Here is a 21594-nt window from a genome sequence, read left to right on the forward strand (position 1 = left end):
AATGTAAAAATGAAACAAGATCAGACTCAGAGGGGGTTGAGGACAAGTGGCCAGATTTGTTTATCATTAACTTGCAAATCTCTCCTGTACCCCCTTTCCCTCCGGGCCGCCCAGCATTAGTGAGCTTTGCAGTTGAAGCCAGCAGCCTGAGATTTGGGAGGCAGTGTGTCTCTGCTGAGGCTGTGAGCGGGTGGGGGCCCCATTTTCAGTGCTGAGAAACCCTGCTTCTCTTTTTTTCCCCCGGCTTGTGGGCCCCTGCCAATAGGGGATTGCATCAGAGTATACCGAAACTGCTCTCTGTCTCTCAATCTGGTTTAAACTTTTATGTTCTCCACCCCGATGATAATGACACTTCTAGGGGAGGCAAGGGCCAGTTTTTTTCTTTCTTACTGCTGTTATTGTTCTAACCTGGTTTTAAGAAAATGCCTGATAAACAAGGCTTTTGCCTTGTCATTTGCCAGAGCAAGGCTAGAAAATCTGAACAAGTTACTCTTTTTTTTTAATAAATTTGTTTATTTTGTTTATTTATTTTTGGATGCATTGGGTCTTCATTGCTGCGCGCAGGCTTTCTCTAGTCGCGGCAGGCGGGGGCTACCCTTCGTTGCGGTGCGCGGGCTTCTCTTTGTGGTGGCTCCTCTTGTTGTGGAGCGTGGGCTCTAGGTGCATGGGCTTCAGTAGTTGTGGCACGTGGGCTCAGTATTTGTGGCGCACGGGCTTAGTTGCTCCACGGCATGTGGGATCTTCCCGGACCAGGGATCGAACCCATGTCCCCTGCATTGGCAGGCGGATTCTTACCCACTGCGCCACAAGGTAAGTCCCTGAATTAGTTACTCTTAAAGAGAAAGACCCACAAAAGGGAATTTATTCTCCATCTACCTCCAGGATTGAGCTATCCTGGAGGGACTTTCTTTGAGGCTCTGTAGAGTTATGTCTTTAATGACCTGGGGGAATACGCTGGGGAGGACTTCTCCCAACTGGGAGCTATCAGATCAGATAGGTCAGTTGATGTGAACGCATCTTTGGCTAAGGGACAATAATAGCTCATAAAAAGAGGCCTATCCTCCCCCAAATGCCACACTCCTTATATCCTTCAGAGCTGGCAGTTAAGGTGTTTGAGGGAGGTCTTCCCTGGTGGTGCAGTGGTTAAGAATCCGCCTGCCAATGCAGGGGACACGGGTTCGAGCCCTGGCCCGGGAAGATCCCACAAGCCACGGAGCATCTAAGCCTGTGCACCATGACTACTGAGCCTGTGCTCTAGAGCCCACGAGCCACAACTACAGAGCCCGTGCACCACAACTACTGAAACCCGTGCGCCTATAGCCCGTGCTCCACACAAGAGAAGACACCGCAATGAGAAGCCCACACACCGCCACGAAGAGTAGCCCCCGCTCGCTGCAACTGGAGAAAGCCCGTGCGCAGCAACGAAGACCCAACGCAGCCAAAAATAAATTTTAAAAATAAATAAATAAATAAAGGTACTTGAGGGAAAGCCTTAGGGTCCTTATGGCCCCTGTTGAACTCAGAAACAGCAGTTTTCCACGAGTGCTGTGAAGTTCCCCTGCTGGGCTGTCTTTGACACTTCAGCCTGGGGCCTTAGTCTCAGCAGACTGAGGAGTTGGGAGTGTCTAACGCTGTCTTGCTGCAAAGAGTATCCTGGCCCTGCCTGCTGGGGTGTTTCCCTCCCCTGCCTCCCCTTCCCTCTGCTTCCTTACCGCATTAGTAGAAAGGCAGGCAGTGGTGTCCAAACTTGCTCTCTGTGGGACAGGCAGCAGAGCAGTGCCTCAGCGTGCTGTCCAGTCAGGCGCAGGGTGCATCTCACTGGTGGGGACCAGACAGTCCTGGCCCGCAAGTTACCCATGTAGATGGCAGATACTTGGAGGAGGAAGCCAGCAGGAGACTGCCTGTGTTCCCCCGCAACCCTGCTCCCTTACAGTGTGGCCCCTCTGGGTCCCTGGCAGCCAGGGACCTTCCCCCACCCATCATGGGCAGGAAGAAGGAGGTTGGCTTAAAGACAAGTGCATCACTCTCCTTGGAGGAGGGCTTTCCTCCTGTGCAATAGAGATCTTTCCTTCCATAACCCTAGAGGTCTTGGTTTAAAGTATTCTACTAACAGTTACCAAGTTGGGATTTACCGTGGGATGTGTTTGGAGTCAGCGTTTTATCAGTGGAGAAGAAAGACCATGGGGCAGTACCTCTTAGACGTGCTGGGTGTGGCCTCTGGGGTGGTGTTCTCCAGGTGGACACAGAAGGGGTAGGTCTCTCCTTCTTGGAGACCCCATTCATCTGTCATTGCAAAGGTCCCATGTCACCTGGCAGAGGAAGTCAGAGTAGGACAATGCGTTCCAGGCTCCCTGGCGGCCACCTCTCTGCTCCCTTTGCTGACGGTGTGGAAGGCAGGTGTTTCCCTCTCAAAAAGATTGGGCCAACAGAAAATGTGTGTCCTGGGCAGGCGGCACGCATTTCTGTGGTCTGTCGACCTCATTCCCTGGAAGCAGAGCATCCTTCTGGAGGCTGCGTAGACGTTAGTGTCACTACTTACATTCACTTCCAGTTCCCACCCTCTCTGCCGAGCCCCTCCTGACTTTTTCCCCTTTCCCCATGGTGCCTAATGTGTGCAGGAAATACTGTGTGGAAAGATAAGGTAAGGCCTGCGCAGGCACAAAGCAGTCGGGATACACCCAAGGCTCTGCAAGAGACCCCTGAGAACTGCTCCAGGGAAGAGCAGGAGCCTCTGTGGAGTCTTGGGCCGCGCCTGCCCATTGTGCTCATCTCCCGAGTGCCTTTAAAGATAAAGTTCTCTTGTGTCAGCAGAGAAAGGTGACCTGCGGGGACAGTGTTCGTTCTTGGATGCTGCCCGTGTGACTGATAAAGGGCATCCCAGAGGGCAACTGGGGCCCGGCGGAGCCGGTGCCTTGGGCTCCCAGGCTGCTGGCCGCCGGCCCAGTCGTGGCAGGACCTGGGAGGGAGCAGGTCTTCCCATGTGGGTCCTCTGTGGGCAGCGGCCGGAGGCTCTTTGATGGAAGCTTCAGCCCGGGGGCAGGGGCCTGGCCAGAGCCCCCCCACCATTGTCACTGCGAGGCTGTGAGCTGAGCTGTAACTTTTGGGCCTCATTTTGCCCCATGGGAGTCGAGTCAGCAAGGTCGAGTTGTTTCAGCTTGGACTAGGAGACGGAGCCCGGCCAGCCTCATGCCTGGCTCTCTGCTGGCCTCTGCCATGGGAACCAGCCCCACTCGCTTATCGCAGCAGCTGCATCTGTGAGGAAGCTGCTCCTCTTCAGATGAGGAAACGGAGGCTTAGCAAAGTTAAGTAGCCCAAGAGGACATAGGCTAGCACGAGTTGGTGCTGGGATTTGAACCCAGCAGAGTCCGTGCTCACGCCGCAGTGTGCTGCAGACCGGTGCTCTGGGCTGAGGAGCTCCGAGAGCTTGGCTCGGAAGAGCCCTTAGCCCTGCCAGGCCGGTGCTGTGCCGGGCTCAGCTCTCCCGGAATGCCCAGAGGCCACACTGCTTCTCTCCCTGCCCGAGATCAGACTCCCAGTCCAGAAATGGGCCTGAGGTGCAGGGCTTTGAACAGCAGTGCTGAGACCTGCTTTTTTTCTCCCTATTCTCTGCCTCCAGCTGGAAATTCCCACCCCTGCGCCCCCAGCCATCCATGGACAGACCTTAGGAGCCCTGGCTATGGCTGGCCGTTCCCCTGGGTCGTCCCCGCTGCTGACTATCCCTGGATCCCAGGCTCCATCCGAGCTCAGGAGCCATCTGGCTTAACAGTCGGGTAGGGGCTCCCTGGCCCAAACCTGGAGCCCTCTGACCCACAGGTGTCCCTTCCTGCTGACCACCTCCTGAGATGCCCCAGCCCTAAAAGCCCTCCCTGCCAGCGTTTCACGAGGGTTTTCTGCACCCCAGAGAATGGCTCCATGAGGCTGCCTCGAAAGCCTTGTGCAAGGCCGAGCACGAGGCTGAGCCCTGCGTCCCTCCTGGGTTCCCAGCACCCTCAGCACAGATGACGACAGAGGCTTGGGTCCCAGATCAGTACTTAGGAGCTGGGGGCCCTAGGGAGTTGCTGCCCCCCTGGGAGCTGCATCAATAGAACAGGAGTAGCAGTACCAGCCTCTTGGTTCTTGTCAACGATTGCACGAATTTACGTGTGTTAATCTCCTACCCTAGTGCCCGCTGCCCAGTTCAGTGTCCAACAAATGTCAGCTGAATAAAAGTACACTGAAAAACCCAGCGATTCTCAGACTTCGATGAGGAAGACCTTTCTCTGAATAACAGCTCGTGGAGGCTGGAAGAGGGGGAAGCGTTGACTCAGCAGGGCTTTCCCTTCAGACTCCAGGACCTCCTCTGGTGGGGGCCCAGCCTCCGCACAGCTACCCTCCTCAGGGCCTTCCTCTCGGCGCCTCCCCACCAGCCCCCCCACTGCCCCTGTCCAGCTTTTGGCCACTCTGCCCGCGGGGGGTTGGACCAGCCCCTGCTGGCGCCCCACCTGTTCCCTGGCAGCTGCCTGAGCGCCTGCAAACGCTCGGTTTATATTTGGGGTACGAGGCATTCTTCACGCGTTAGAAGCCGTCGTTGCCTACACACCCATCGGAATCTGAGCTTCTTGGGCCCAAATACAAATCCTGTGAGTAAAGGACCGCAAACGTTTACAAAGCGCTTACAGTGGGCCAGGCGCTCACTCGCTCACACAGCGGAAACCTGCTGTCTTCACGTTGCAGTTGAAGAAACAGAGGCTCGGAGAGTAGAAGGTTCAGGCCTGATTCCAGAGTCCTTCTGCCCTTCCCCCTGGTCTCCCCTGCCGCTGCCCCCCACCACCCTGTCCTTTGTTGCTGATTTCTAGGCCAGATTTATTGAGATCTGTGTTATATACGGTAAAATTCACCCAATGCACCAGTCGTGTAACCACCATGACAACCAAGATACAAAGTTTCCATCACCTCAGGAAGTCCCCTTCACCCCTTTGTAGTCCCTCATCAGGCAACCACTGATCTTTGCCCCTAAAGTTGTGCCTTTCCAGAATGTCAGAAATGGAATCAGACAGTGTGAAGCGTTTTGTGTCTGTCTTGCACTTAGCATGTGCTCTTGAGGTTCATCTTTTCTTTGAGAGTGTGCAGTTCTTTCCTTTTTGTAGCTGTTGTACCCTGTGTTACGGACGTACCATAACTTGTCATCCATTCTCCTATTGAGGGGCATCTGGGTTTCCAGTTTGGGGCAGTTTTGAATAAAGCTGCTATAAACATTCGTGTAGAGTACAAATTTAATTTCTGTTTCTTCTTTTTTTTTTTTTGGCCGCGCCTCGTGGCATGTGGGACCTTAGTTCCCTAACCAAGGCTTGAACCCTCTCCCCCGCACTGAAAGTGCGGAGTCTTAACCACTGGACCGCCAGGAAAGTCCCAATTTCTCAGTTTCTCTCGGGTAAATGCCTAGACGTGGGAGGCCCCTTTCTCCCAACCTCTGTGCCGCTGGAAGGATCCTTTCCTTAAGAACTTTAGCTTAAGGAAGCTCAGAACAAGTCCTCACGGTGTAGATTCTTAGCTCTTTAATCTCTCTTGTGCTCCTGCACCCCTTCCTCCCGGCCCCGGCACGGGTTAAGCGTGGTGATGGGAGCCGTGGCAAGAAACACGGAGGCCCACGCAGGTTGAATGGCAGGAAACAAAAGTCGATTGGAGACAAACCCTCTATTGTTTGCACTCTAGAAACTTCTGGAATGTCTGAAGCAGCGTTTCCCCCAGCTACCGCAACTACCTGTGTTTGGAGGGCGCTGGGCTAGGGCGAGGACACATCACAACTGCTCCCCCTTCACCTCGGTGTCGGAGGGTGGGAAGGCAGACCCGGTGAGGAGGGCAGCCAGCACTGCAGAGGCAGGACCCCTGGAGCACCCGGGCCCTGCAGGAGGCTTGGTGGGAACAGAGCCAAGGTGAGAGGCAGGCTTGGGCCTCCCGTCTACACAGCCCATGTAAAATATGCATAACGTAAGATTTACCATTTTAACATTTTTTTTGGTGGTACACAGGCCTCTCACTACTGTGGCCTCTCCCGTTGTGGAGCACAGGCTCCAGACGCGCAGGCTCAGCAGCCATGGCTCACGGGCCCAGCTGCTCCGCGGCACGCGGGATCCCCCCAGACTGGGGCACGAACCCGCGTCCCCTGCATCGGCAGGCAGACTCTCAACCACTGCGCCACCAGGGAAGCCCCATTTTAACCATCTTTAAGTGCACGGTTCAGTGGCATTAAGTACATTCTTACTGTTGTACAAACATCACCACCATCACCTCCAGAACTTTTTTTCTCTTCTCAAACTGAAACTCTGTCCCCATTAAGCTACAACTCCTCTCCCCCTCCGCAGCCCCTGGCCCCCACCGTTCTACTTTCTGTCTCTGGATTCCACGTCATACCAGTGGAATCACCCCCTGTGACTGGCTTATTTCATCATTTCATAATGTCTTCAAGGTCCCAGAACTCTCCGAGCCAGAGCTTATCTCTTATCAGTGCTGGCTTTTACTCCCATCGCAGGGTCAGCCCTTTCTTTGCAGCTAGCCCCCTCCGGCTGTGTTGTCTGTGTCCTTTGTGGGTGTCCGCACCTCACAACTGCCCCTCCTGAGGTGGATGCAGCTGCAGCGTTGTGTTCACACCTGGTGCGTGGCCGTGGTGTCCTCGTCACCGGGCGCCCGTGCCCTCCTGCTTCTGCCGAGGAGTTGCCGTGCATTAGGTGATGTCTGATGCCTGGTCCCGCCACCGAGGCCAACCTCTAGGTTGGCCCAGAGCCTGAAGGCCCAGTGCTTGGGGCAGTGCTGGGGGCGGGATGCTCCTCTCTGGATGTGTCCCTGGTCCCTGCACTCGTCACCTGCCGCCGAGCCCCAGGCTGATGGTGGCCGCTGGGCTGCCTGGCCAGTGTGGGGACTCGGTCGATGCTCTCTCGGCGCTGCAGGTGTGGGTCAGTCCAGCCCTTGCTGCCTGTGGAGACACGCGGGCTGAGTGAGGGGTCGGCGGGCTGAGGGGTGTCATGTGGGCCTGGGGAGGCTGCGGCCATGTGGTAGGACGTGGTCCTCCACCTGTGATGACATCGCACGAGCCTCAGCCTTGTGACCCTCTGCATGACCTGTGGGCATGCTTGGCCAGCCACCGGCTCTCTCTCACCAAAAGTGTGAGCACTTTCCATATAAACAGGAAATTTCATTCACCTACAAAAAAATGGGCTTAGCTCTGTTGGCTCCAACTTGAGGTGTTGGTGAGTAACTGGGTTTGCAGGCAGAGCCGTGCGGGGCGCTCGCTCTGGCTGGGGGCTCGTGGACCCGGTACCTTATTCATAGGCTCCTCCTCTCTCTCCTCCTCCCCCTCTCCCTCCTCTCCCCCCATCATATGCACCCCTCTCCCGCCGCCACTGGGGGATGGGAGGAGTGAGGCCACACTGGGTGGAGTCAGGGGGTGACCTCGGCTCCCTGCATGCAGTCCTCACTCCCTGGCCAAAGCTAACTTGGCCTCGAGCCCAGCCCATCAGGGCGCCCCTGTTCCCAGTCCCTCGGTTTCAGCATTGCCGCCTCCCCTGCTGTGTGAATCTGCGGTTTGAACTTGCGGTGGTCTGAGGACAAATAGTCTGACGAGGGGAGAAGTTGAGCCTCATTGTTGCTGAGAGCAGCGGTTCATTCCTGAGTCATCATTTTTTCAGCGCTGACCTGCTGTTCCCAGAGCTGCCGTTCCCAGAGCCGGCCATAAAAGGCGGTGGCGGCGAGGCCGGGCTGGCCCTGCTCCCTGCCCGTGTCCCTCGGCCTGCTCCTTGTGTCCAGGGACGTAGGGACCTTGTACTTTGGAACCAGCAGCCTGGTGGTGGCTGGTGGCGGGCATCGGAGTAACCTGGCTCTTGCTCCTTGCCTTCCCACGTCCTCTGAGTGTGGGGAATCTGGTAGCCCGGCCGTTTCCCTTGTCTGCATGGGCCTCTGGAAGACTGATGGCTCCCCTGCCCAGGCTCAAGTTCAGGTTCACAGGGGCTTTGCTGCCACCAACTCCACTGCTATGCTGTTAAGAAGCTAGGGACTTCCCTGGTGGCGCAGTGGTTAAGAATCCGCCTGTCAATGCAGGGGACATGGGTTCGAGCCCTGGGAAGATCCCACGTGCTGCGGAGCAGCTAGGCCCATGTGCCACAACTACTGAAGCCCACGCGCTTAGAGCCCGTGCTCTGCAACAAGACAAGGCACAGCAAGGAAGAGTAGCCCCCGCTCGCCACAACTAGAGAAAGCCCGCGCACAGCAATGAAGACCCAATGCAGCCAAAAATAAATAAATATTTTTTAAAAAGCAGGCTGTTTCCCCCTGTGCTGCGGCAGGAACAGGTTGCCCTGGAGAGGCCGCAAGCTAGGTCCACAGAAGCCATGCATTCGGGGTTTTCCTTGAGGTTCGGTGTCTTGCCATGAGGACAACACTGGCCTCTAGCCTCAGAGCCAGGCTGATCATTTGTCACCTTAGTTTCTGATCAGTGATGCAGCCCCAGCCCCTCAGCCCTCGTTCCAGGGGGCCCTGCCTCTTCTCCCCATCCTGGGCCTGCCCGACCCACGGGTGTCGCTCTGGTGCTGGGGCCTGTGCTGGGAACATGTCGCCTCATTTAATCCTCCCTGTGATCTTGGGAGGAGGAATTATTATTTGACTTTTACAGAAGAAAAAGTGTTAACTCCAAAGTTAAGAATTTGGGGTCACAGAGTCAGTGGCTGGAGCTGGGAGTTAAATCCAGGGCTTCCTTACTAAGAGCCTGTGTTGTTTCTGAGCGCTTGGGTGCAGGGAGAGGCCTGCAAGCCTGCGGCTTCAGGTTTGCAGACAGCTCTGGAGCCCACTTGAACCTGGGGACGGGGTGGCTGGAATGTTTGCCTAACCAGGCACAGCTTCACCCCAGGCACGCCCCACAGGGCTCTCTTAAAGTACTCCCCACCCCCAGGGGCCGTGGCCTCGTGGGCTGTCTGTGGACTCCCATTCAGCCCCGGAGGCTTGGCGGGATGGCTCAGCCCACGCCTTACAAGAGGGGCGGTGAGGGCTGCCCTCCCCGTGGCTCCTTGAGTCACTCTGGGCCTTTTGTTGACACTTGGTCCTTTTCTTTGGTCTGCCCTCTACCTGCTGCTTTTCTGTTTCCTGCCATCTAGAGAAGGCGTGTCTAAATCCCAGCCTGGTGGCGGTGGGAGGTTGGTTTTGGCCTGTTTCTGGGCAGCGTCCCAGGCTCTTCTCTATAGGAGTGGCTCTCTGGCTCCTTCTCAGGGGCATGACTGTGCTCTGGGAAGGACGCAGTGGTTCCTAAGAGGGCCAGCCTGCATTGGGGGTGTCCTGTGGCCTGCCGGTGAGGAAAAAGGAGACTTCCCCGGAGTCACCCAGAGAGATGGCGGCTTGGGGGCTGGGACCCAAGCTTCCCAAAGACTCTTGGGCCATTGTTTCCACATGGTCTACCATTCCTTAGTAGTCTCAAAAGATGAGAAACAGAATTTTCTCTTCCTCTGGGGACAGTGCAAGAAGTGGAAACACTTTGAGGTGGCATAATTGTAAAATAGGCCACAAATTAAACCACTATTGCAGAGACCCACAAATCCACGGGCTTTAAAATCAGGTATCTGATAGTTTGTGTGAAATACAATGGTCCAGGGCCATCCTGAACCCAGGGTGGTTATTCCAGCGCCTGCCCTCACACCTGCATTCCAGTCCTTGGGAAGGGAGAAGAGGACAAAGGGCTGGTGCACCTTTTCTTTGCTTCTTCATTTCTGCTGCAGAGAGGCTGGGAAATGCAGTTTTAAGCTGGGGGGCCGTGAATCGAGCTAAAACTAGACAGTTCTGTCAGCAGTCCTGCTGCAGACGGCCGGTTCACCAACGGCCTTAATTGTTGGCAGGAAACAGCACAGAATAGAGTTGGGAACTGGAGCTTAGTCCAGTCGCTTCATTTTAGAGAAGCGTTTAAGACCTAGAAAGGGGAGGTGGTTTGCAGTACTTAATAGGCCTGTAGAGCAGGGGTCAGCAAACGTTTTCTCTAAGGGTAAGAGTGTTAAATTTTCGGCTTTGGGGGCCTCATGGTCTCTGCCACAACTGAGCTCTGCTCTTGTAGCTCAGAAGCAGCCAGAGAGTACAGATGAGCCGGCTGTGTTCCAGTAAAGCTTTATTTATGAAAACAGGTAGTGAGCCAGGTCTGGCCCCCGAGCTGTAACTCGTAGGGAATGAATGAGAGTCCTGCGGAACAGGGAGCCCAGCACATAGCACCGGACAAGCAGCAGCTGTAGGTCGTCTTACTGCTGTTAATTGTCGCTGCTGTGCAGGGCACCCAGCCAACAGCCCCCAAATCTGTTCTTCCCGCCCGGTGTTGAGCTGTGCTGCTGGGGTCTCCTCCTCACTCTTGCCATAGTTCGACCCACTTTAGAGCGTGGACTTTGTGACTTCCCTTGCATTATTTATTCGTTAAGTGCCTCTTCGTGCCAGGTGCTGCGTGGGTGAGGGTGTCACCGCGGTGGGTACGGAAGTAGGGGAGGCCTGATGAACCTGCCCTCAGGGCACTGGGCTGCCCACATAAGTACATTCTGGAAATTTAAATGACCCCAGGCTGAGAAGTACCAGGCCAAGTCAGGCACGAGAGCCATCGGACCGCCTGGCCCCTGGCGCCCCCCAACTCGCCCTTCTCTTCCCGCAGGTTACGACTTTGCGGCCGTTCTCGAGTGGTTCGCTGAGCGGGTGGACCGCATCATCCTGCTCTTTGATGCGCACAAGCTGGACATCTCCGATGAGTTCTCGGAAGTCATCAAGGCGCTCAAGAACCATGAGGACAAGATCCGCGTGGTGCTGAACAAGGCCGACCAGATCGAGACCCAGCAGCTGATGCGGGTCTACGGGGCCCTCATGTGGTCCCTGGGGAAGATCATCAACACCCCCGAGGTGGTCCGGGTGTACATCGGCTCCTTCTGGTCCCACCCGCTCCTCATCCCCGACAACCGCAAGCTCTTCGAGGCCGAGGAGCAGGACCTCTTCAAAGACATCCAGTCTCTGCCCCGCAACGCCGCCCTCAGGAAGCTCAATGACCTGATCAAGCGGGCGCGGCTGGCCAAGGTAAACCCAGGCTGGGAACGCAGCCCCAGGGGGCTCTGGGATGGCCACTCGGGACCCCGGGATTGGATGCCCAAGACCCAGCCCTGCAGACCCATGGCTGCACTGTGCCACGCCTTGTCTGAACCCGTCCTCTTGTGCCCCCGTGGGAGCAGCCTTTTCCTGAGGTTCTTTTTAGCACATATAAGCATCAGATAAGAAGGTACCACTGTGCCGGGGGCAGCCTGGGGGGTGGAGAGTGGGTGGGGATGCTGCTCGAGGGCTCATCAGTTTCCCCCCGGGTCTGCTGAGCACTGGAGTGCACGCAGCATGTGCTGGGTGCTGGGGACGCAGTGGGGACTGACAGGTCCCCACCCTCCTAGCACTTGTCAGCCGTACAGGGGAAAGCAGAACACATAAAGAAAAGGTTGTCTCGGGGTCGGCCTGGGATGAGCTGTCCTGGGAGGGCGGGCTAGCCTGGGGAGTCTCGGGCGGGAGATGATGCTTAGGCCGAGACAGGAGGTAGTTAGTGGAGAGATGGGGCGCAAACCTGCGGGCCCAGGGAGAGCGCTGATGGCCTCTGGCCCAGAGGCCTTGCAAACCAGCCCTACTCTTCCATGGAAGCACAGGGCCTGCTGGCACCTGTGGACAGCATCTGAGTTGCTCAGGAGTTTGGAGTCTCAGTGCCTGGCCGAGCACTTCAGCAGGACCCCGGGGTGGCTGGGGCTGGGGAAGGAAGGGTAATGCCACCAGTGGGCCCTTCAAACACTGAGGAGCAGAGCACGTCCCCTTAGGACACGATTTTGAATAGTACCGCATTGTGAGGCTCCCTTCTGTGTAGCCCAGAGGCTCTGGCACTCTGCCATGGGCCAAACACAGTGGCCCAGGGCACCCTACACTGTCTTGAGGGCTGGAGTCAGGTAGCTTTGGTGCTCCCTGGCCTGAATAACGAGAAGCGACCCTGCATCCTTTACCCCCGGCTGTGTCTCCTCTGTGGTTACCCAAAGTGCTCCAGGACCAGCAGATTGGAACCCACTAGAAGCATAGGTTCTGAGGCCCCACCTCTGCCCTACTGAACCATAATCTGCATTTGGACACAGTCCCCTGGTGACCTGTATGCAAAGTAAAGATGCCCGCACCCTGCTCTGGAGGGTACAGGGCTGCACGTTTCTGTAGATATCTCACTTCTGGAAGCTTCCTGATGAGTGGAACTGGTTCTGAGAAAGGAGCCCATGAGAAAATCCACATACCTGGCTCCTGGCCTCGAAGGGCCAAGCGATGTCCTGAGCTGAAGGGGAAGAGGCGGTGAGTGGAGGAGAGACTGGCCTCCTGTTTTCCAGTCCAGCCTCTGCTCAGCCTCAGGGCAGCACAGCTCCCCGCCGTCCCCTCCAGCCCCTCTCCCGGCAGGGCTTCCAGTGCTCTCATCGCTCAGCCTCCCTCCAGGACGGAACAAACGGCAGATTTCAGGTCCTGCCTGCTCATTTGCAGAGATGGTGTGTAATCGCGTGGCCCTTGGGCACATTGAGTCACCCTGCCTGGAAAGCCCCAGCCTCTCCAATCTTGTCCTGCACCTGCTGTTTTGAGACTGTTTCCTTTTCCTGGACTGAGTCGCTCTCTCTGCTGGCCTGTGATGGGCAGAGCTGTGACTGTGACTCTGTGACCAGCCTGCTTCCCTGGGGCAGTTCTCAGCCAGGTCGCAGCCCCCAGCAGACAAGGTCAGGCCAGTGGAGAGGTTTTTTTGGGGGTGGAGCTGGCAGTCTGGGAGAAGGGGTTGTGAGGCTGGCTGGCTGCAGCCTTCCTCGGCAGGACGTTGCTTGGCAAGGCAGAGGGGTTTGAGGGCTGTGCCTTTGCAAGGTTGCCAGAGTTACTGGCCCGCTGTGAGGGAGGGAAGGATGCGCCACCCTTCATTGGCAGATGTCGACCCAAGGTACTGCGTGAAGCCTGAAACATCTGGGGAAAGCCTTGTGGGATTTTCCTAACCCTTAGTCATCCCCGAAGCAGATGTCCACCCAAGGTACTGCGTGAAGCCTGAAACATCTGGGGAAAGCCTTGTGGGATTTTCCTAACCCTTAGTCATCCCCGAGGCTGTCAGGATGATAAAGTGGGGCATAACTCAGGCTGTGTTGGAGTTCATGGCACCAGCATCCACAGACTTGTGTAAGCAGGAAGGCACGGCTCTGCTCGGCTTGGTAGGAATGCGCTCGGTGTCTCTGATGTGCAGAGGAGTCACTGGGGAGGGGTGTGCGTGCCGAGAAATGGTAAGAACACAGGCTTTGGGCTGCGGCTGTGGTTAGCTGTCCCGGGTTACGGTCCAGCTTTGCAGGGCAGCACAGGTGCAGGCCACGCTCCCCACAAGGTGTCCAGGAAGCACCTGACACCCACCCCTTCTCTGTCTTCACAGGTCCACGCCTACATCATCAGCTCCCTCAAGAAGGAGATGCCCAATGTCTTCGGTAAAGAGAGCAAAAAGAAAGAGCTGGTGAACAACCTGGGCGAGATCTACCAGAAGGTTGAGCGGGAGCATCAGATCTCCCCCGGCGACTTCCCCAGCCTCCGCAAGATGCAGGTACGGCTGCCCCTTGGATGGGAGTGGGTACGGCTGGGGCACTGGGGCGGTGGTTCTGGAGGGAACCCCGGCTCCGTGGGGCGGGGCCTCCCAACGTGGAAGCGGCCCGATTAATCACCAGCGCCCCACCCCGATCGGAGAAGTTGACCCAGTCCGTGACACCTCACAGGGGAATGTGGTGACTCACCCGGAGGGGGAGGGGGACGGCGGGACTGTGCCAGGCACCCCAGCCTCCTCCCAGTTAATCCTCACCACAGTCCTGCACGGAGGGGACTATTTTTGCCTCCGACTTAGAGAAGGGGGAGCCAAGATGTTAAGTGGTTGGGGCCGTGACGCGGAGCCAGGTCTTTCTGCTCGGGAACCCTTGCTGCACCCTCCGTGCCAGAGCCCGGGAGGGGCCGACCCAACCCTGTCCTTCCTCCACTCCCGCCACAGGAGCTCCTGCAGACCCAGGACTTCAGCAAGTTCCAGGCCCTGAAGCCCAAGCTGCTGGACACGGTGGACGACATGCTGGCCAACGACATCGCCCGGCTGATGGTCATTGTGCGCCAGGAGGAGTCCCTGATGCCTGCCCAGGTCGTGAAGGGCGGTGCTTTCGACGGCACCATGAACGGGCCCTTCGGGCACGGCTACGGCGAGGGGGCTGGCGAGGGCATCGACGACGTCGAGTGGGTGGTGGGCAAGGACAAGCCCACCTACGACGAGATCTTCTACACACTGTCGCCCGTCAATGGCAAGATCACAGGCGCCAACGCCAAGAAGGAGATGGTGAAGTCCAAGCTGCCCAACACGGTGCTGGGGAAGATCTGGAAGCTGGCCGACGTGGATCGGGACGGGCTGCTGGACGACGAGGAGTTCGCCCTGGCCAACCACCTCATCAAGGTCAAGCTAGAGGGCCACGAGCTGCCCGCCGACCTGCCTCCACACCTGATCCCGCCCTCCAAGCGGAGGCACGAGTGAGCGACCCCTACCCCCAGCGGCCGGCCAGGCAGAGGCTGCAGAGGAGGGGAGTGGTCAGCAGTTCCCAAGACCATAAAGACGGCGATGTTTCCTCAGCTCGCAAAGGAAAACCACCACCTTTATCTTAAGGCTGCTCCTGGGGGGGCAGGGGTGATACTCGTAGGTCATCGGTGGAATTTTGTGCATAAGAACCATGGATATTTTTAATATATAACGTTAGAGGCAGCGTTGTTTCTTGCCTCCTCCTCCAGCCAGCAGCCCCACACACGCACAGCCTCTGTACCTCCTGCTGGGGAAGTCGCCTGGCTCGCCCTTCCTGCAGCTGCGGTCCGCGTGTAGACAGGGACGCGGGTCCCGGCTGTTTCAGGCTGAGTCGCTCGGCCAGTGGCTTCCTTCTCCACCCGGCCCTGCCCCCGCCTCTGCTCTCAGATTCAGTTGGTTCTTCTTGTGCCTTCCTCCTTCCGTTCGCAGCGGCCCCCCGTCCACAGGCCCTGCCTTCGCTCTCGTGTCCCCTGGCTCGACAGTCACACGAGCCAGGCCCAGCTGCCTGTTTGCGGGGAGTCCGGGGGACGGGTGGATGTGAGAGAACATCTTCCAGAGAAATACATAAGCTAGTTTTTGTTCTCTAAAGTGACACCTTTCATACTTGACTGAATTTTCCAGTAAGTTCCCAACCACTTGTTCAGAAGCTGTGATTTTTGTCTCCTTCCCCATGCTCCAGCCAGGGGACAGCTCCACTCAGGAGCCATTAGATGGGTGCGTGCAGAGCACACCCTGCCAGAGACCCCAGAGGCGGTGTTTCCTGCTTCACCCTCTCACTTTCCTAGGACATTCTGGTACACCTCTCTGTCCCACCCTTGGTGGGCGGTGGGTCCTCACGAACCTGGTGTGGCTTGGTGCTCCAGCCCGGGCCTGGTGCCCAGACAGAGGGACCAGGGACAGCCCAGCCCCTTCCCTCTCCCACCTGACTTCCTCCCATTGAGCAAAGGAGGACGGTGCTCCACGTGGATGTCCTAAGTATAGTGGCCCCCAGGCTGAGCAGCTCGAAACCCGAGCCAGCCAGCGGCCACTCTGCTTTGCCTCCACTGGGCTGTTGGGGGCCTGGACATACCTGTCGGCCAGTGGTCAGCCGCCAGGGCCTGGAGCCATCATCACAGAGCCACTGTGGCGGGGAGCGGGGTGGGGAGCCGGCTTCCCAGCAGGCACGCCTTCGGGGGTCTCAGGGACTCCTCCACTCTGACCTCTGACCCCGGCCCACCCTCCTAGTGCTGCTCGCTAGGCCTCTGCTGGGCCCGAGTCTCCAGGAACTGGCCATGTTACCTGCAGCCTCGGCCCACCATCCCACACCGTGTCCTCGATGGGAATTCACTGTTTACGGTGCAGTGGCTTAACCACACTTGCCTGTGAGAAGGAAAAGCAAACTGAAGACCGGACTTTTTTTTCTTGCATTAAAAAAAGTTTAACTGTGCTGAAGCTGGCCTCTGGTGCTGAGATGTCTCTTCCCGGCGCCTGCTCCCCGCAGTGCCTGCAGGGGCACTGGCAGAGCACTCCGGGGGCCGAGATTCCAGCGGAGACAGATTGGGAAGCCTGGCGGGTGAGGCCTGCAAATGGGGCTGACGACCCCCTTTCCTTATGCTAGATGGGGGCTGAGCAGGAATAGTTTGAGGGAAGGATGGGGTGAAGAAGTTGGGAGAGCCTCTGATGACTAAGGACTAGGCTGTGCCCCCCAGGGGTTGGGGGAGCAGGCGCCCCCCACCCTGTGACCTTCACAGCCTCTCCTTCAACCTGGGCTCCGCCCTAGCTGTGGACGGACAGGTGGGCGCCCATGGGGCTCAGGGCACTGGGAGGGGTCAGGCAGATAGGGTATATCGTGGGCTCTGTGCTGGTCCCAGGGTCGTTTAGAGAAGCCAGTACTTTGAAGGCGGACCAAGCAGGTAACACCAGCAACAAAACTACAAAGGGTGGGGCCAGCCGATGTGGCAGATGGACTGTTCGTACCCATAGAGGGGAGGGTGACAAATTGGGAGCCGATGCCGTGGAAGGGTGCAGATTTGAGGTGCAGTCGGGGGGGAGACTGCTCCAGGCACACTTGTGGCAAAAGGCAGGACGTGAACAGCTGCTTGCGGGTTTTGAGGGCCAGGCGGAGTGCTCTAGCCCAGGTGGCGGGCGTCCAGTCTGACGGCCGCAGAGGCTCCCCACCCTCCCGGCACCACTCACATGGTTCACCCTGATCCTCGTGACCCAGGAGGTCAGCGTTCTCTCCATGTCACAGCCAAGAACTCAGGTGAGCTTGAAGAGCGAGTGTCACGGGAGGAGATTCAAACCTGGGTCAGCTCAACCCCAGATGGGGCGCTCCGCTGTGCTTCTGACGGGAAATACCCTTTCAAAGGAGAAACAAGCTGATGGCTCACTTCATCCCCCAAAGTCTGCAGCCGTAGACTCAGGTTTGAGAAACGCACCTTGAAGCTTAAATGCCGTCACTCCAGCCCGGGCCCCTGAAAGCTTGGGGCAGCCCCTCAATTTCCAGGGTCACCCGAGACAGGGAGATGCTTGTTGAAGCTGTTAGAACACAAAGAGAACTCAGGACCGTGCTTCTGGTCCCCCCACCCCTGCATGTCCCAGCATGAGGTGGCAGGGGGCGGTGAACCCCCTAAGGCTGCCCCAGAAAGTGACTGCTGGTCTGAGGCTGGAAGAGGGGCCGAGGACAGGCATCTGCCCCCCGTGCAGCCCCGGAGCTTGGGGCCTGGTTGGGGTTTTACAGGCTGTGGGGGAGTCCTCTCCCGGCCATAAGGGGGTTCAGGAGGGCCAGTGGGGTGCACTAAGGTGTGACCACTCTCCCGGGGACCAGCCCGCACCCCTTGCCTCCTCCCCAGCTCCCTAGCTGGCCGGGGCCCTGGGTGAAAGGCCCCCTCTTCAGAGGCTGGTCTGGGGTCAGGACAGGGCTCCACCTGGCTGCCAGCGCTCCTGGCATCAGAGACCTTTGGGGCAGTCTGCCCACCCCGCTGGCCCTTGGGCGCCACAAAGTCTGCGAGCCCCAGGGACCTCAGGGCCCAGGGCCCAGGGGACACGGGGGCCCACCCACTGCCTCCGGGCGCCGCACAGCAGCTCTGTTTTACACCTGGAGGTTCCGGGTGAGAGCAATAAACATTTCTTCTGCTCTTTGATAAACCAAGGGTTAATCGTGACTCCCACCCAGTGCCCTCTTATTATCTCACGTGGGCTGGTCAGAGGACTTGCTCAAGGCCACCAGGCTGTGGCAAGGTTAGGAAGCCCACCCATCAGTCCTGCCCCTCAGCATTCAAAGCAGCACCTCAGGGCAGACAGGCAGGAGTTCGAATCCCAGCTCTGCCACTTGCTGGGGCTCAGCCGTCCTCTCCTCTCCCCTCAGATGTCCGATGCAGACAGTGACCCCTGCTTCCCAGAGGCAGGGCCCATGGATGCCCGACTTGAGTGGCCATCTTTCCTGAGCACCTCGGGGAGGCCGATCAGGGTGCGGGTGAGGGTCGGTGCAGGGAGCCCAGCTCCCCACGCAACTCCCAGAACAAAGCAGGCAGGACCCACCCTTCCCTAAAGCAACTCGCAGACTTGGCGGCGCCCAAGGGCCAGAGGGGTGGGGGCCGAGGGGGCTTGGGCCTGGCTTCCTGTGCTCCCAGAGGGATTGATAATTATAAAGCCACATGGGGCTGCAGCCGCTGTGGCCCTGGAGCCTGGGAGCCCCTGTCGCGTGTTAGAGCAGCACAGAGGAGGTTTTTGGAAGAAAAGCCAGGATGATGAAATCACCATATGTCCACCCATCTGGAGTGTGGACCTTTCAAAGGACACAACCTTGGTGTGCTGCAGTGGGCAGGGAGTGGGCATGGGTGGCTGCCAAGGACTAGCGTGGGGAGTGGGGACCCTCAACCCCACCGTCTGCATCAGCCCCTCCCCGCAAGCCACCCCAGCAGACACACTTTTTTTTTTGCTTCTCTTCGCGGCTTGCGGGATCTTCGTTCCCTGACCAGGGATTAAACCCGTGCCCTCGGCAGTGAAAGTGCGGAGTCCTAACCACTGGACCGCCAGGGAATACACACGTTTCAGCCAAACCTGGAGGCCTGAGCAGCAGTGCAACCCTACGTGAGCTCCCGACCCTCCAACCACGTGCTCCTCCTAGAGAGACAAGCTCCAGCCACTATGCAGGCCGCTCCCTGTACCACTTGCCGGCCCACTCCTGAGCTGGGGCAGTTCTCTGTTGTGTACAGAGACAGAGACCCAGAGAGGCAGAAGTCACTCAACAGTAGGCAGGGCTGTAGGACCCCACAGCCGCTTCTCCTTGTTCTCTGGCTCCTGGGCCAGGAGTGGGGCGCTGCACTTCCGTCGTGGCCAAGGGCAGGGGCGGCCTGCCATTCTAGTCAGCCCTGCGGGGCTCCTGGGGCAGGAGTGGGGCGCTGCACTTCCGTCGTGGCCAAGGGCAGGGGCGGCCTGCCATTCTAGTCAGCCCTGCGGGGCTCCTGGGGCAGGAGTGGAGCGCTGCACTTCCGTCGTGGCCAAGGGCAGGGGCGGCCTGCCATTCTAGTCAGCCCTGCGGGACTATATGCTGACAGCAGCTTCGGGGGGCAGGGCTGGGAGGGGCTCACCCTCAGCCACCTGCGCTGAACCTTGACCTTGGGGAAAGGGGAGCCACAGACCAGGGTCTGGAGGCCTAAGATGTGGGTACAGATGTGACAGACCCTGGAGCCTGCCTTGTGTCTGGGCCCCTCCCAGACCCAGAGGCCTATGCTATGGGGGTCAGAAAACCTGGCTTCCCTGCTTTCCCCTGGGCTCTCACCTGCCTCTTCTTTGGGGTCCCCCCCTCATCTGAACCATCCTTCCCTTCTGCCAGGCCTGGGTCATTAAACTGGCAGTTCCCTTTTCTCACCATCTAAGACTTTCCTCGGAAGCCTACATAAATCGAGTCCACCGCAGTCTGGCCTTCCCCTGTCCCGTCCCCAGAGTCTGGATGCCACACGCTGCCCTTCTGCTGCCAGGTACTGGCCTAGGCCTGGAACCTGGGTAAGGAGCTTGAGGCCGGCACTACCCACCACCCACCTCCCACCTCCCACCTCCCCATCCTCAAGGTATTAATCTGTTAATAAGGGAGGGAACTAATAACTTCCTCCTTCTGGCAGGGCCCTTGTGAAGATAACAGATCTGCATTCACTTTGAAATGCTAAGAAGCACATAGGAAGGCAAGTCTGCTGCCCTCAGGGCTGGGTGAGAGCTAATGCCAGCACCTCAATGCCAAAGGGGCTCAGAGGGGAGAGAGGTTATGGAGGAGGTGGCCCTCCAGGAAGCAGTGACCAGTGACCAGAGGAGTGTGAATAAGGATGCGGTGGGAAGAAGGGGATGGTGGAGGTCTCTTGCTCAGACTCACTCATCCCTGGAGCACCCACCCACCCACCGGTCCAGGGCCCCACACACAGGATCAGAGAACAGATCTGCTTAGCAAAGCAGGCCCAAGTGCCGGAGCTATTTCTGACAGCAGGGGAGGACTGGCTGCTTGTCGAGGCTGGAACAGAATGAGTCTTGAGGGGCATTCTGGCCTTACAACTGCAAAGCAATGGGTAGGGAGTCTGACCCGACCCCCTTTTATAGACAAGGAAACTGAGGCTTGGAACAAGGATGTGACAAAAAACGAATACAGGACCAAATAGAATCATGTACCAGATGGGCGTGGAGTGCCGAGGGCCAGTCGCAGCTCCGCCCCATGAAGACCCCAGCAGGACACAGTTCTTGCTGTCTGGGGCTCCGTTTTCCCTCTGCTGTACTATGTGGGGGCAGAGTCTGAAAGGCCAGGGGATGATGGACTTGTTTGACAACTTGGCATTCAGAGAGGCTAAAGGTCACACAGGGAGTGAGCTGGGACCCAGAGGCCTCACCAGGTGGCCCTTGACTGCTGATACTGGGGGACATGGTAGGGTGGAGGCGGGGGATCAGGGTGTCCAAGAGGGGCGGAGGAGGAATGGCCCATCTTCCACCCTGGACCCTCTCCCTACCTTTTGCTCCCCAGGAAATGGAACTAGTTGGTCCTGTCCTGAGCACCTGGCCCTCCTCTGGTCTCTGGCGCCCTCCTGTGGCTTCAGAGGGTGGGAACCCTTCCTGTGGGCCCTTTCCCTGCCCCGCCCCCTTAAGGAGGGCCTAGAACGCTTCAGGTGAGAGCAGGGAGGGCTCAACACACCATCCAGACCCTTGTCCCTCACCCCCTGCCAGGAGACACAGAGGCAATGACAGCATCCTCAGATCTGGGTTTCAATCCTGACTCCCCTCCCCCACCTGACTGACTTGGGTGAGACAGCCCATTGCACAGACCTTGGGCGCTGCCACAGCGCAAGTCTCTGAGGAGATCAAATGGGAGACCCTGGGGGAAGCCCCCCGTGTGCTGCTAGGGACGCTCAGTTCAGCTCCTCAGAACTTCATAGAGCGCCTCCCCCCTCAACACTGGCAAATTAACCCTGTACGGACTCAAGAAGGTCCCCATCTGAGGGGGGAGGCAAATCTCCAAAGAGATTTTTTAATGGAAGAATTTGTTGTCTGAAGCCACTAAAATGCCCCACCCTTTGGTCCCTCCTCTTGGACAGCCCCACAGCCCCATGGCGTCTGGTCCAGCCCAGCTGAAGACAGCTGGACAGAAGTCAGAAATATCACTGGACAGAGTCAGTCCCTCCCCTCTCCCACCTCCTCCAACCCAGCCTCGACCTCTCCTTGGCCCTCACGTTCCAGGCGGGCCTCCCAGGCTTAAAAAGCCTGTGGTGACATTACCAGCCCCGCCCCACTCCAGGGTCTAGCTGCGAGGCTTCCTCACCCTCAGCCCTCAATTCACCTTCGTCCTTCCCAAGCCTCAGTGTGTCCATCTGCCAAATGGGTGTAACCATCCCTGCCTCACCTACCGGTCTCCCAGGTCGGCTGTAACGATGCAAACAACATTAAATCAGAAACTAGCCAGTTTTTTGGAGGGGGTGCCGAGAGGCCGGCATCCCGGGGAGGGAGCGGACTACAACTCCCATCCGGCTCCGGGGCCGCGGGAG

At 58.0% G+C, this 21594-nt stretch overlaps 1 protein-coding gene across 1 annotated transcript in view; it reads left to right on the forward strand.

The window, feature by feature from the left end:
* The window catches only part of EHD1 (EH domain containing 1), a 29567-nt gene extending 13540 nt beyond the window's left edge, over window positions 1-16027 (forward strand). Inside the window, exons 4-6 of the mRNA XM_030833699.3 lie at window positions 10640-11052; window positions 13430-13594; window positions 14030-16027. Coding sequence (XP_030689559.2) covers window positions 10640-11052; window positions 13430-13594; window positions 14030-14554 — 1103 coding nt within the window. The 3' untranslated portion in view covers window positions 14555-16027. The remainder of the gene's footprint in view (window positions 1-10639; window positions 11053-13429; window positions 13595-14029) is intronic.
* The last annotated feature ends 5567 nt before the right edge of the window (window positions 16028-21594 follow it).

Source organism: Globicephala melas, chromosome 8, assembly GCF_963455315.2.
Source record: "Globicephala melas chromosome 8, mGloMel1.2, whole genome shotgun sequence".
Lineage (NCBI taxonomy): Eukaryota > Metazoa > Chordata > Mammalia > Artiodactyla > Delphinidae > Globicephala > Globicephala melas.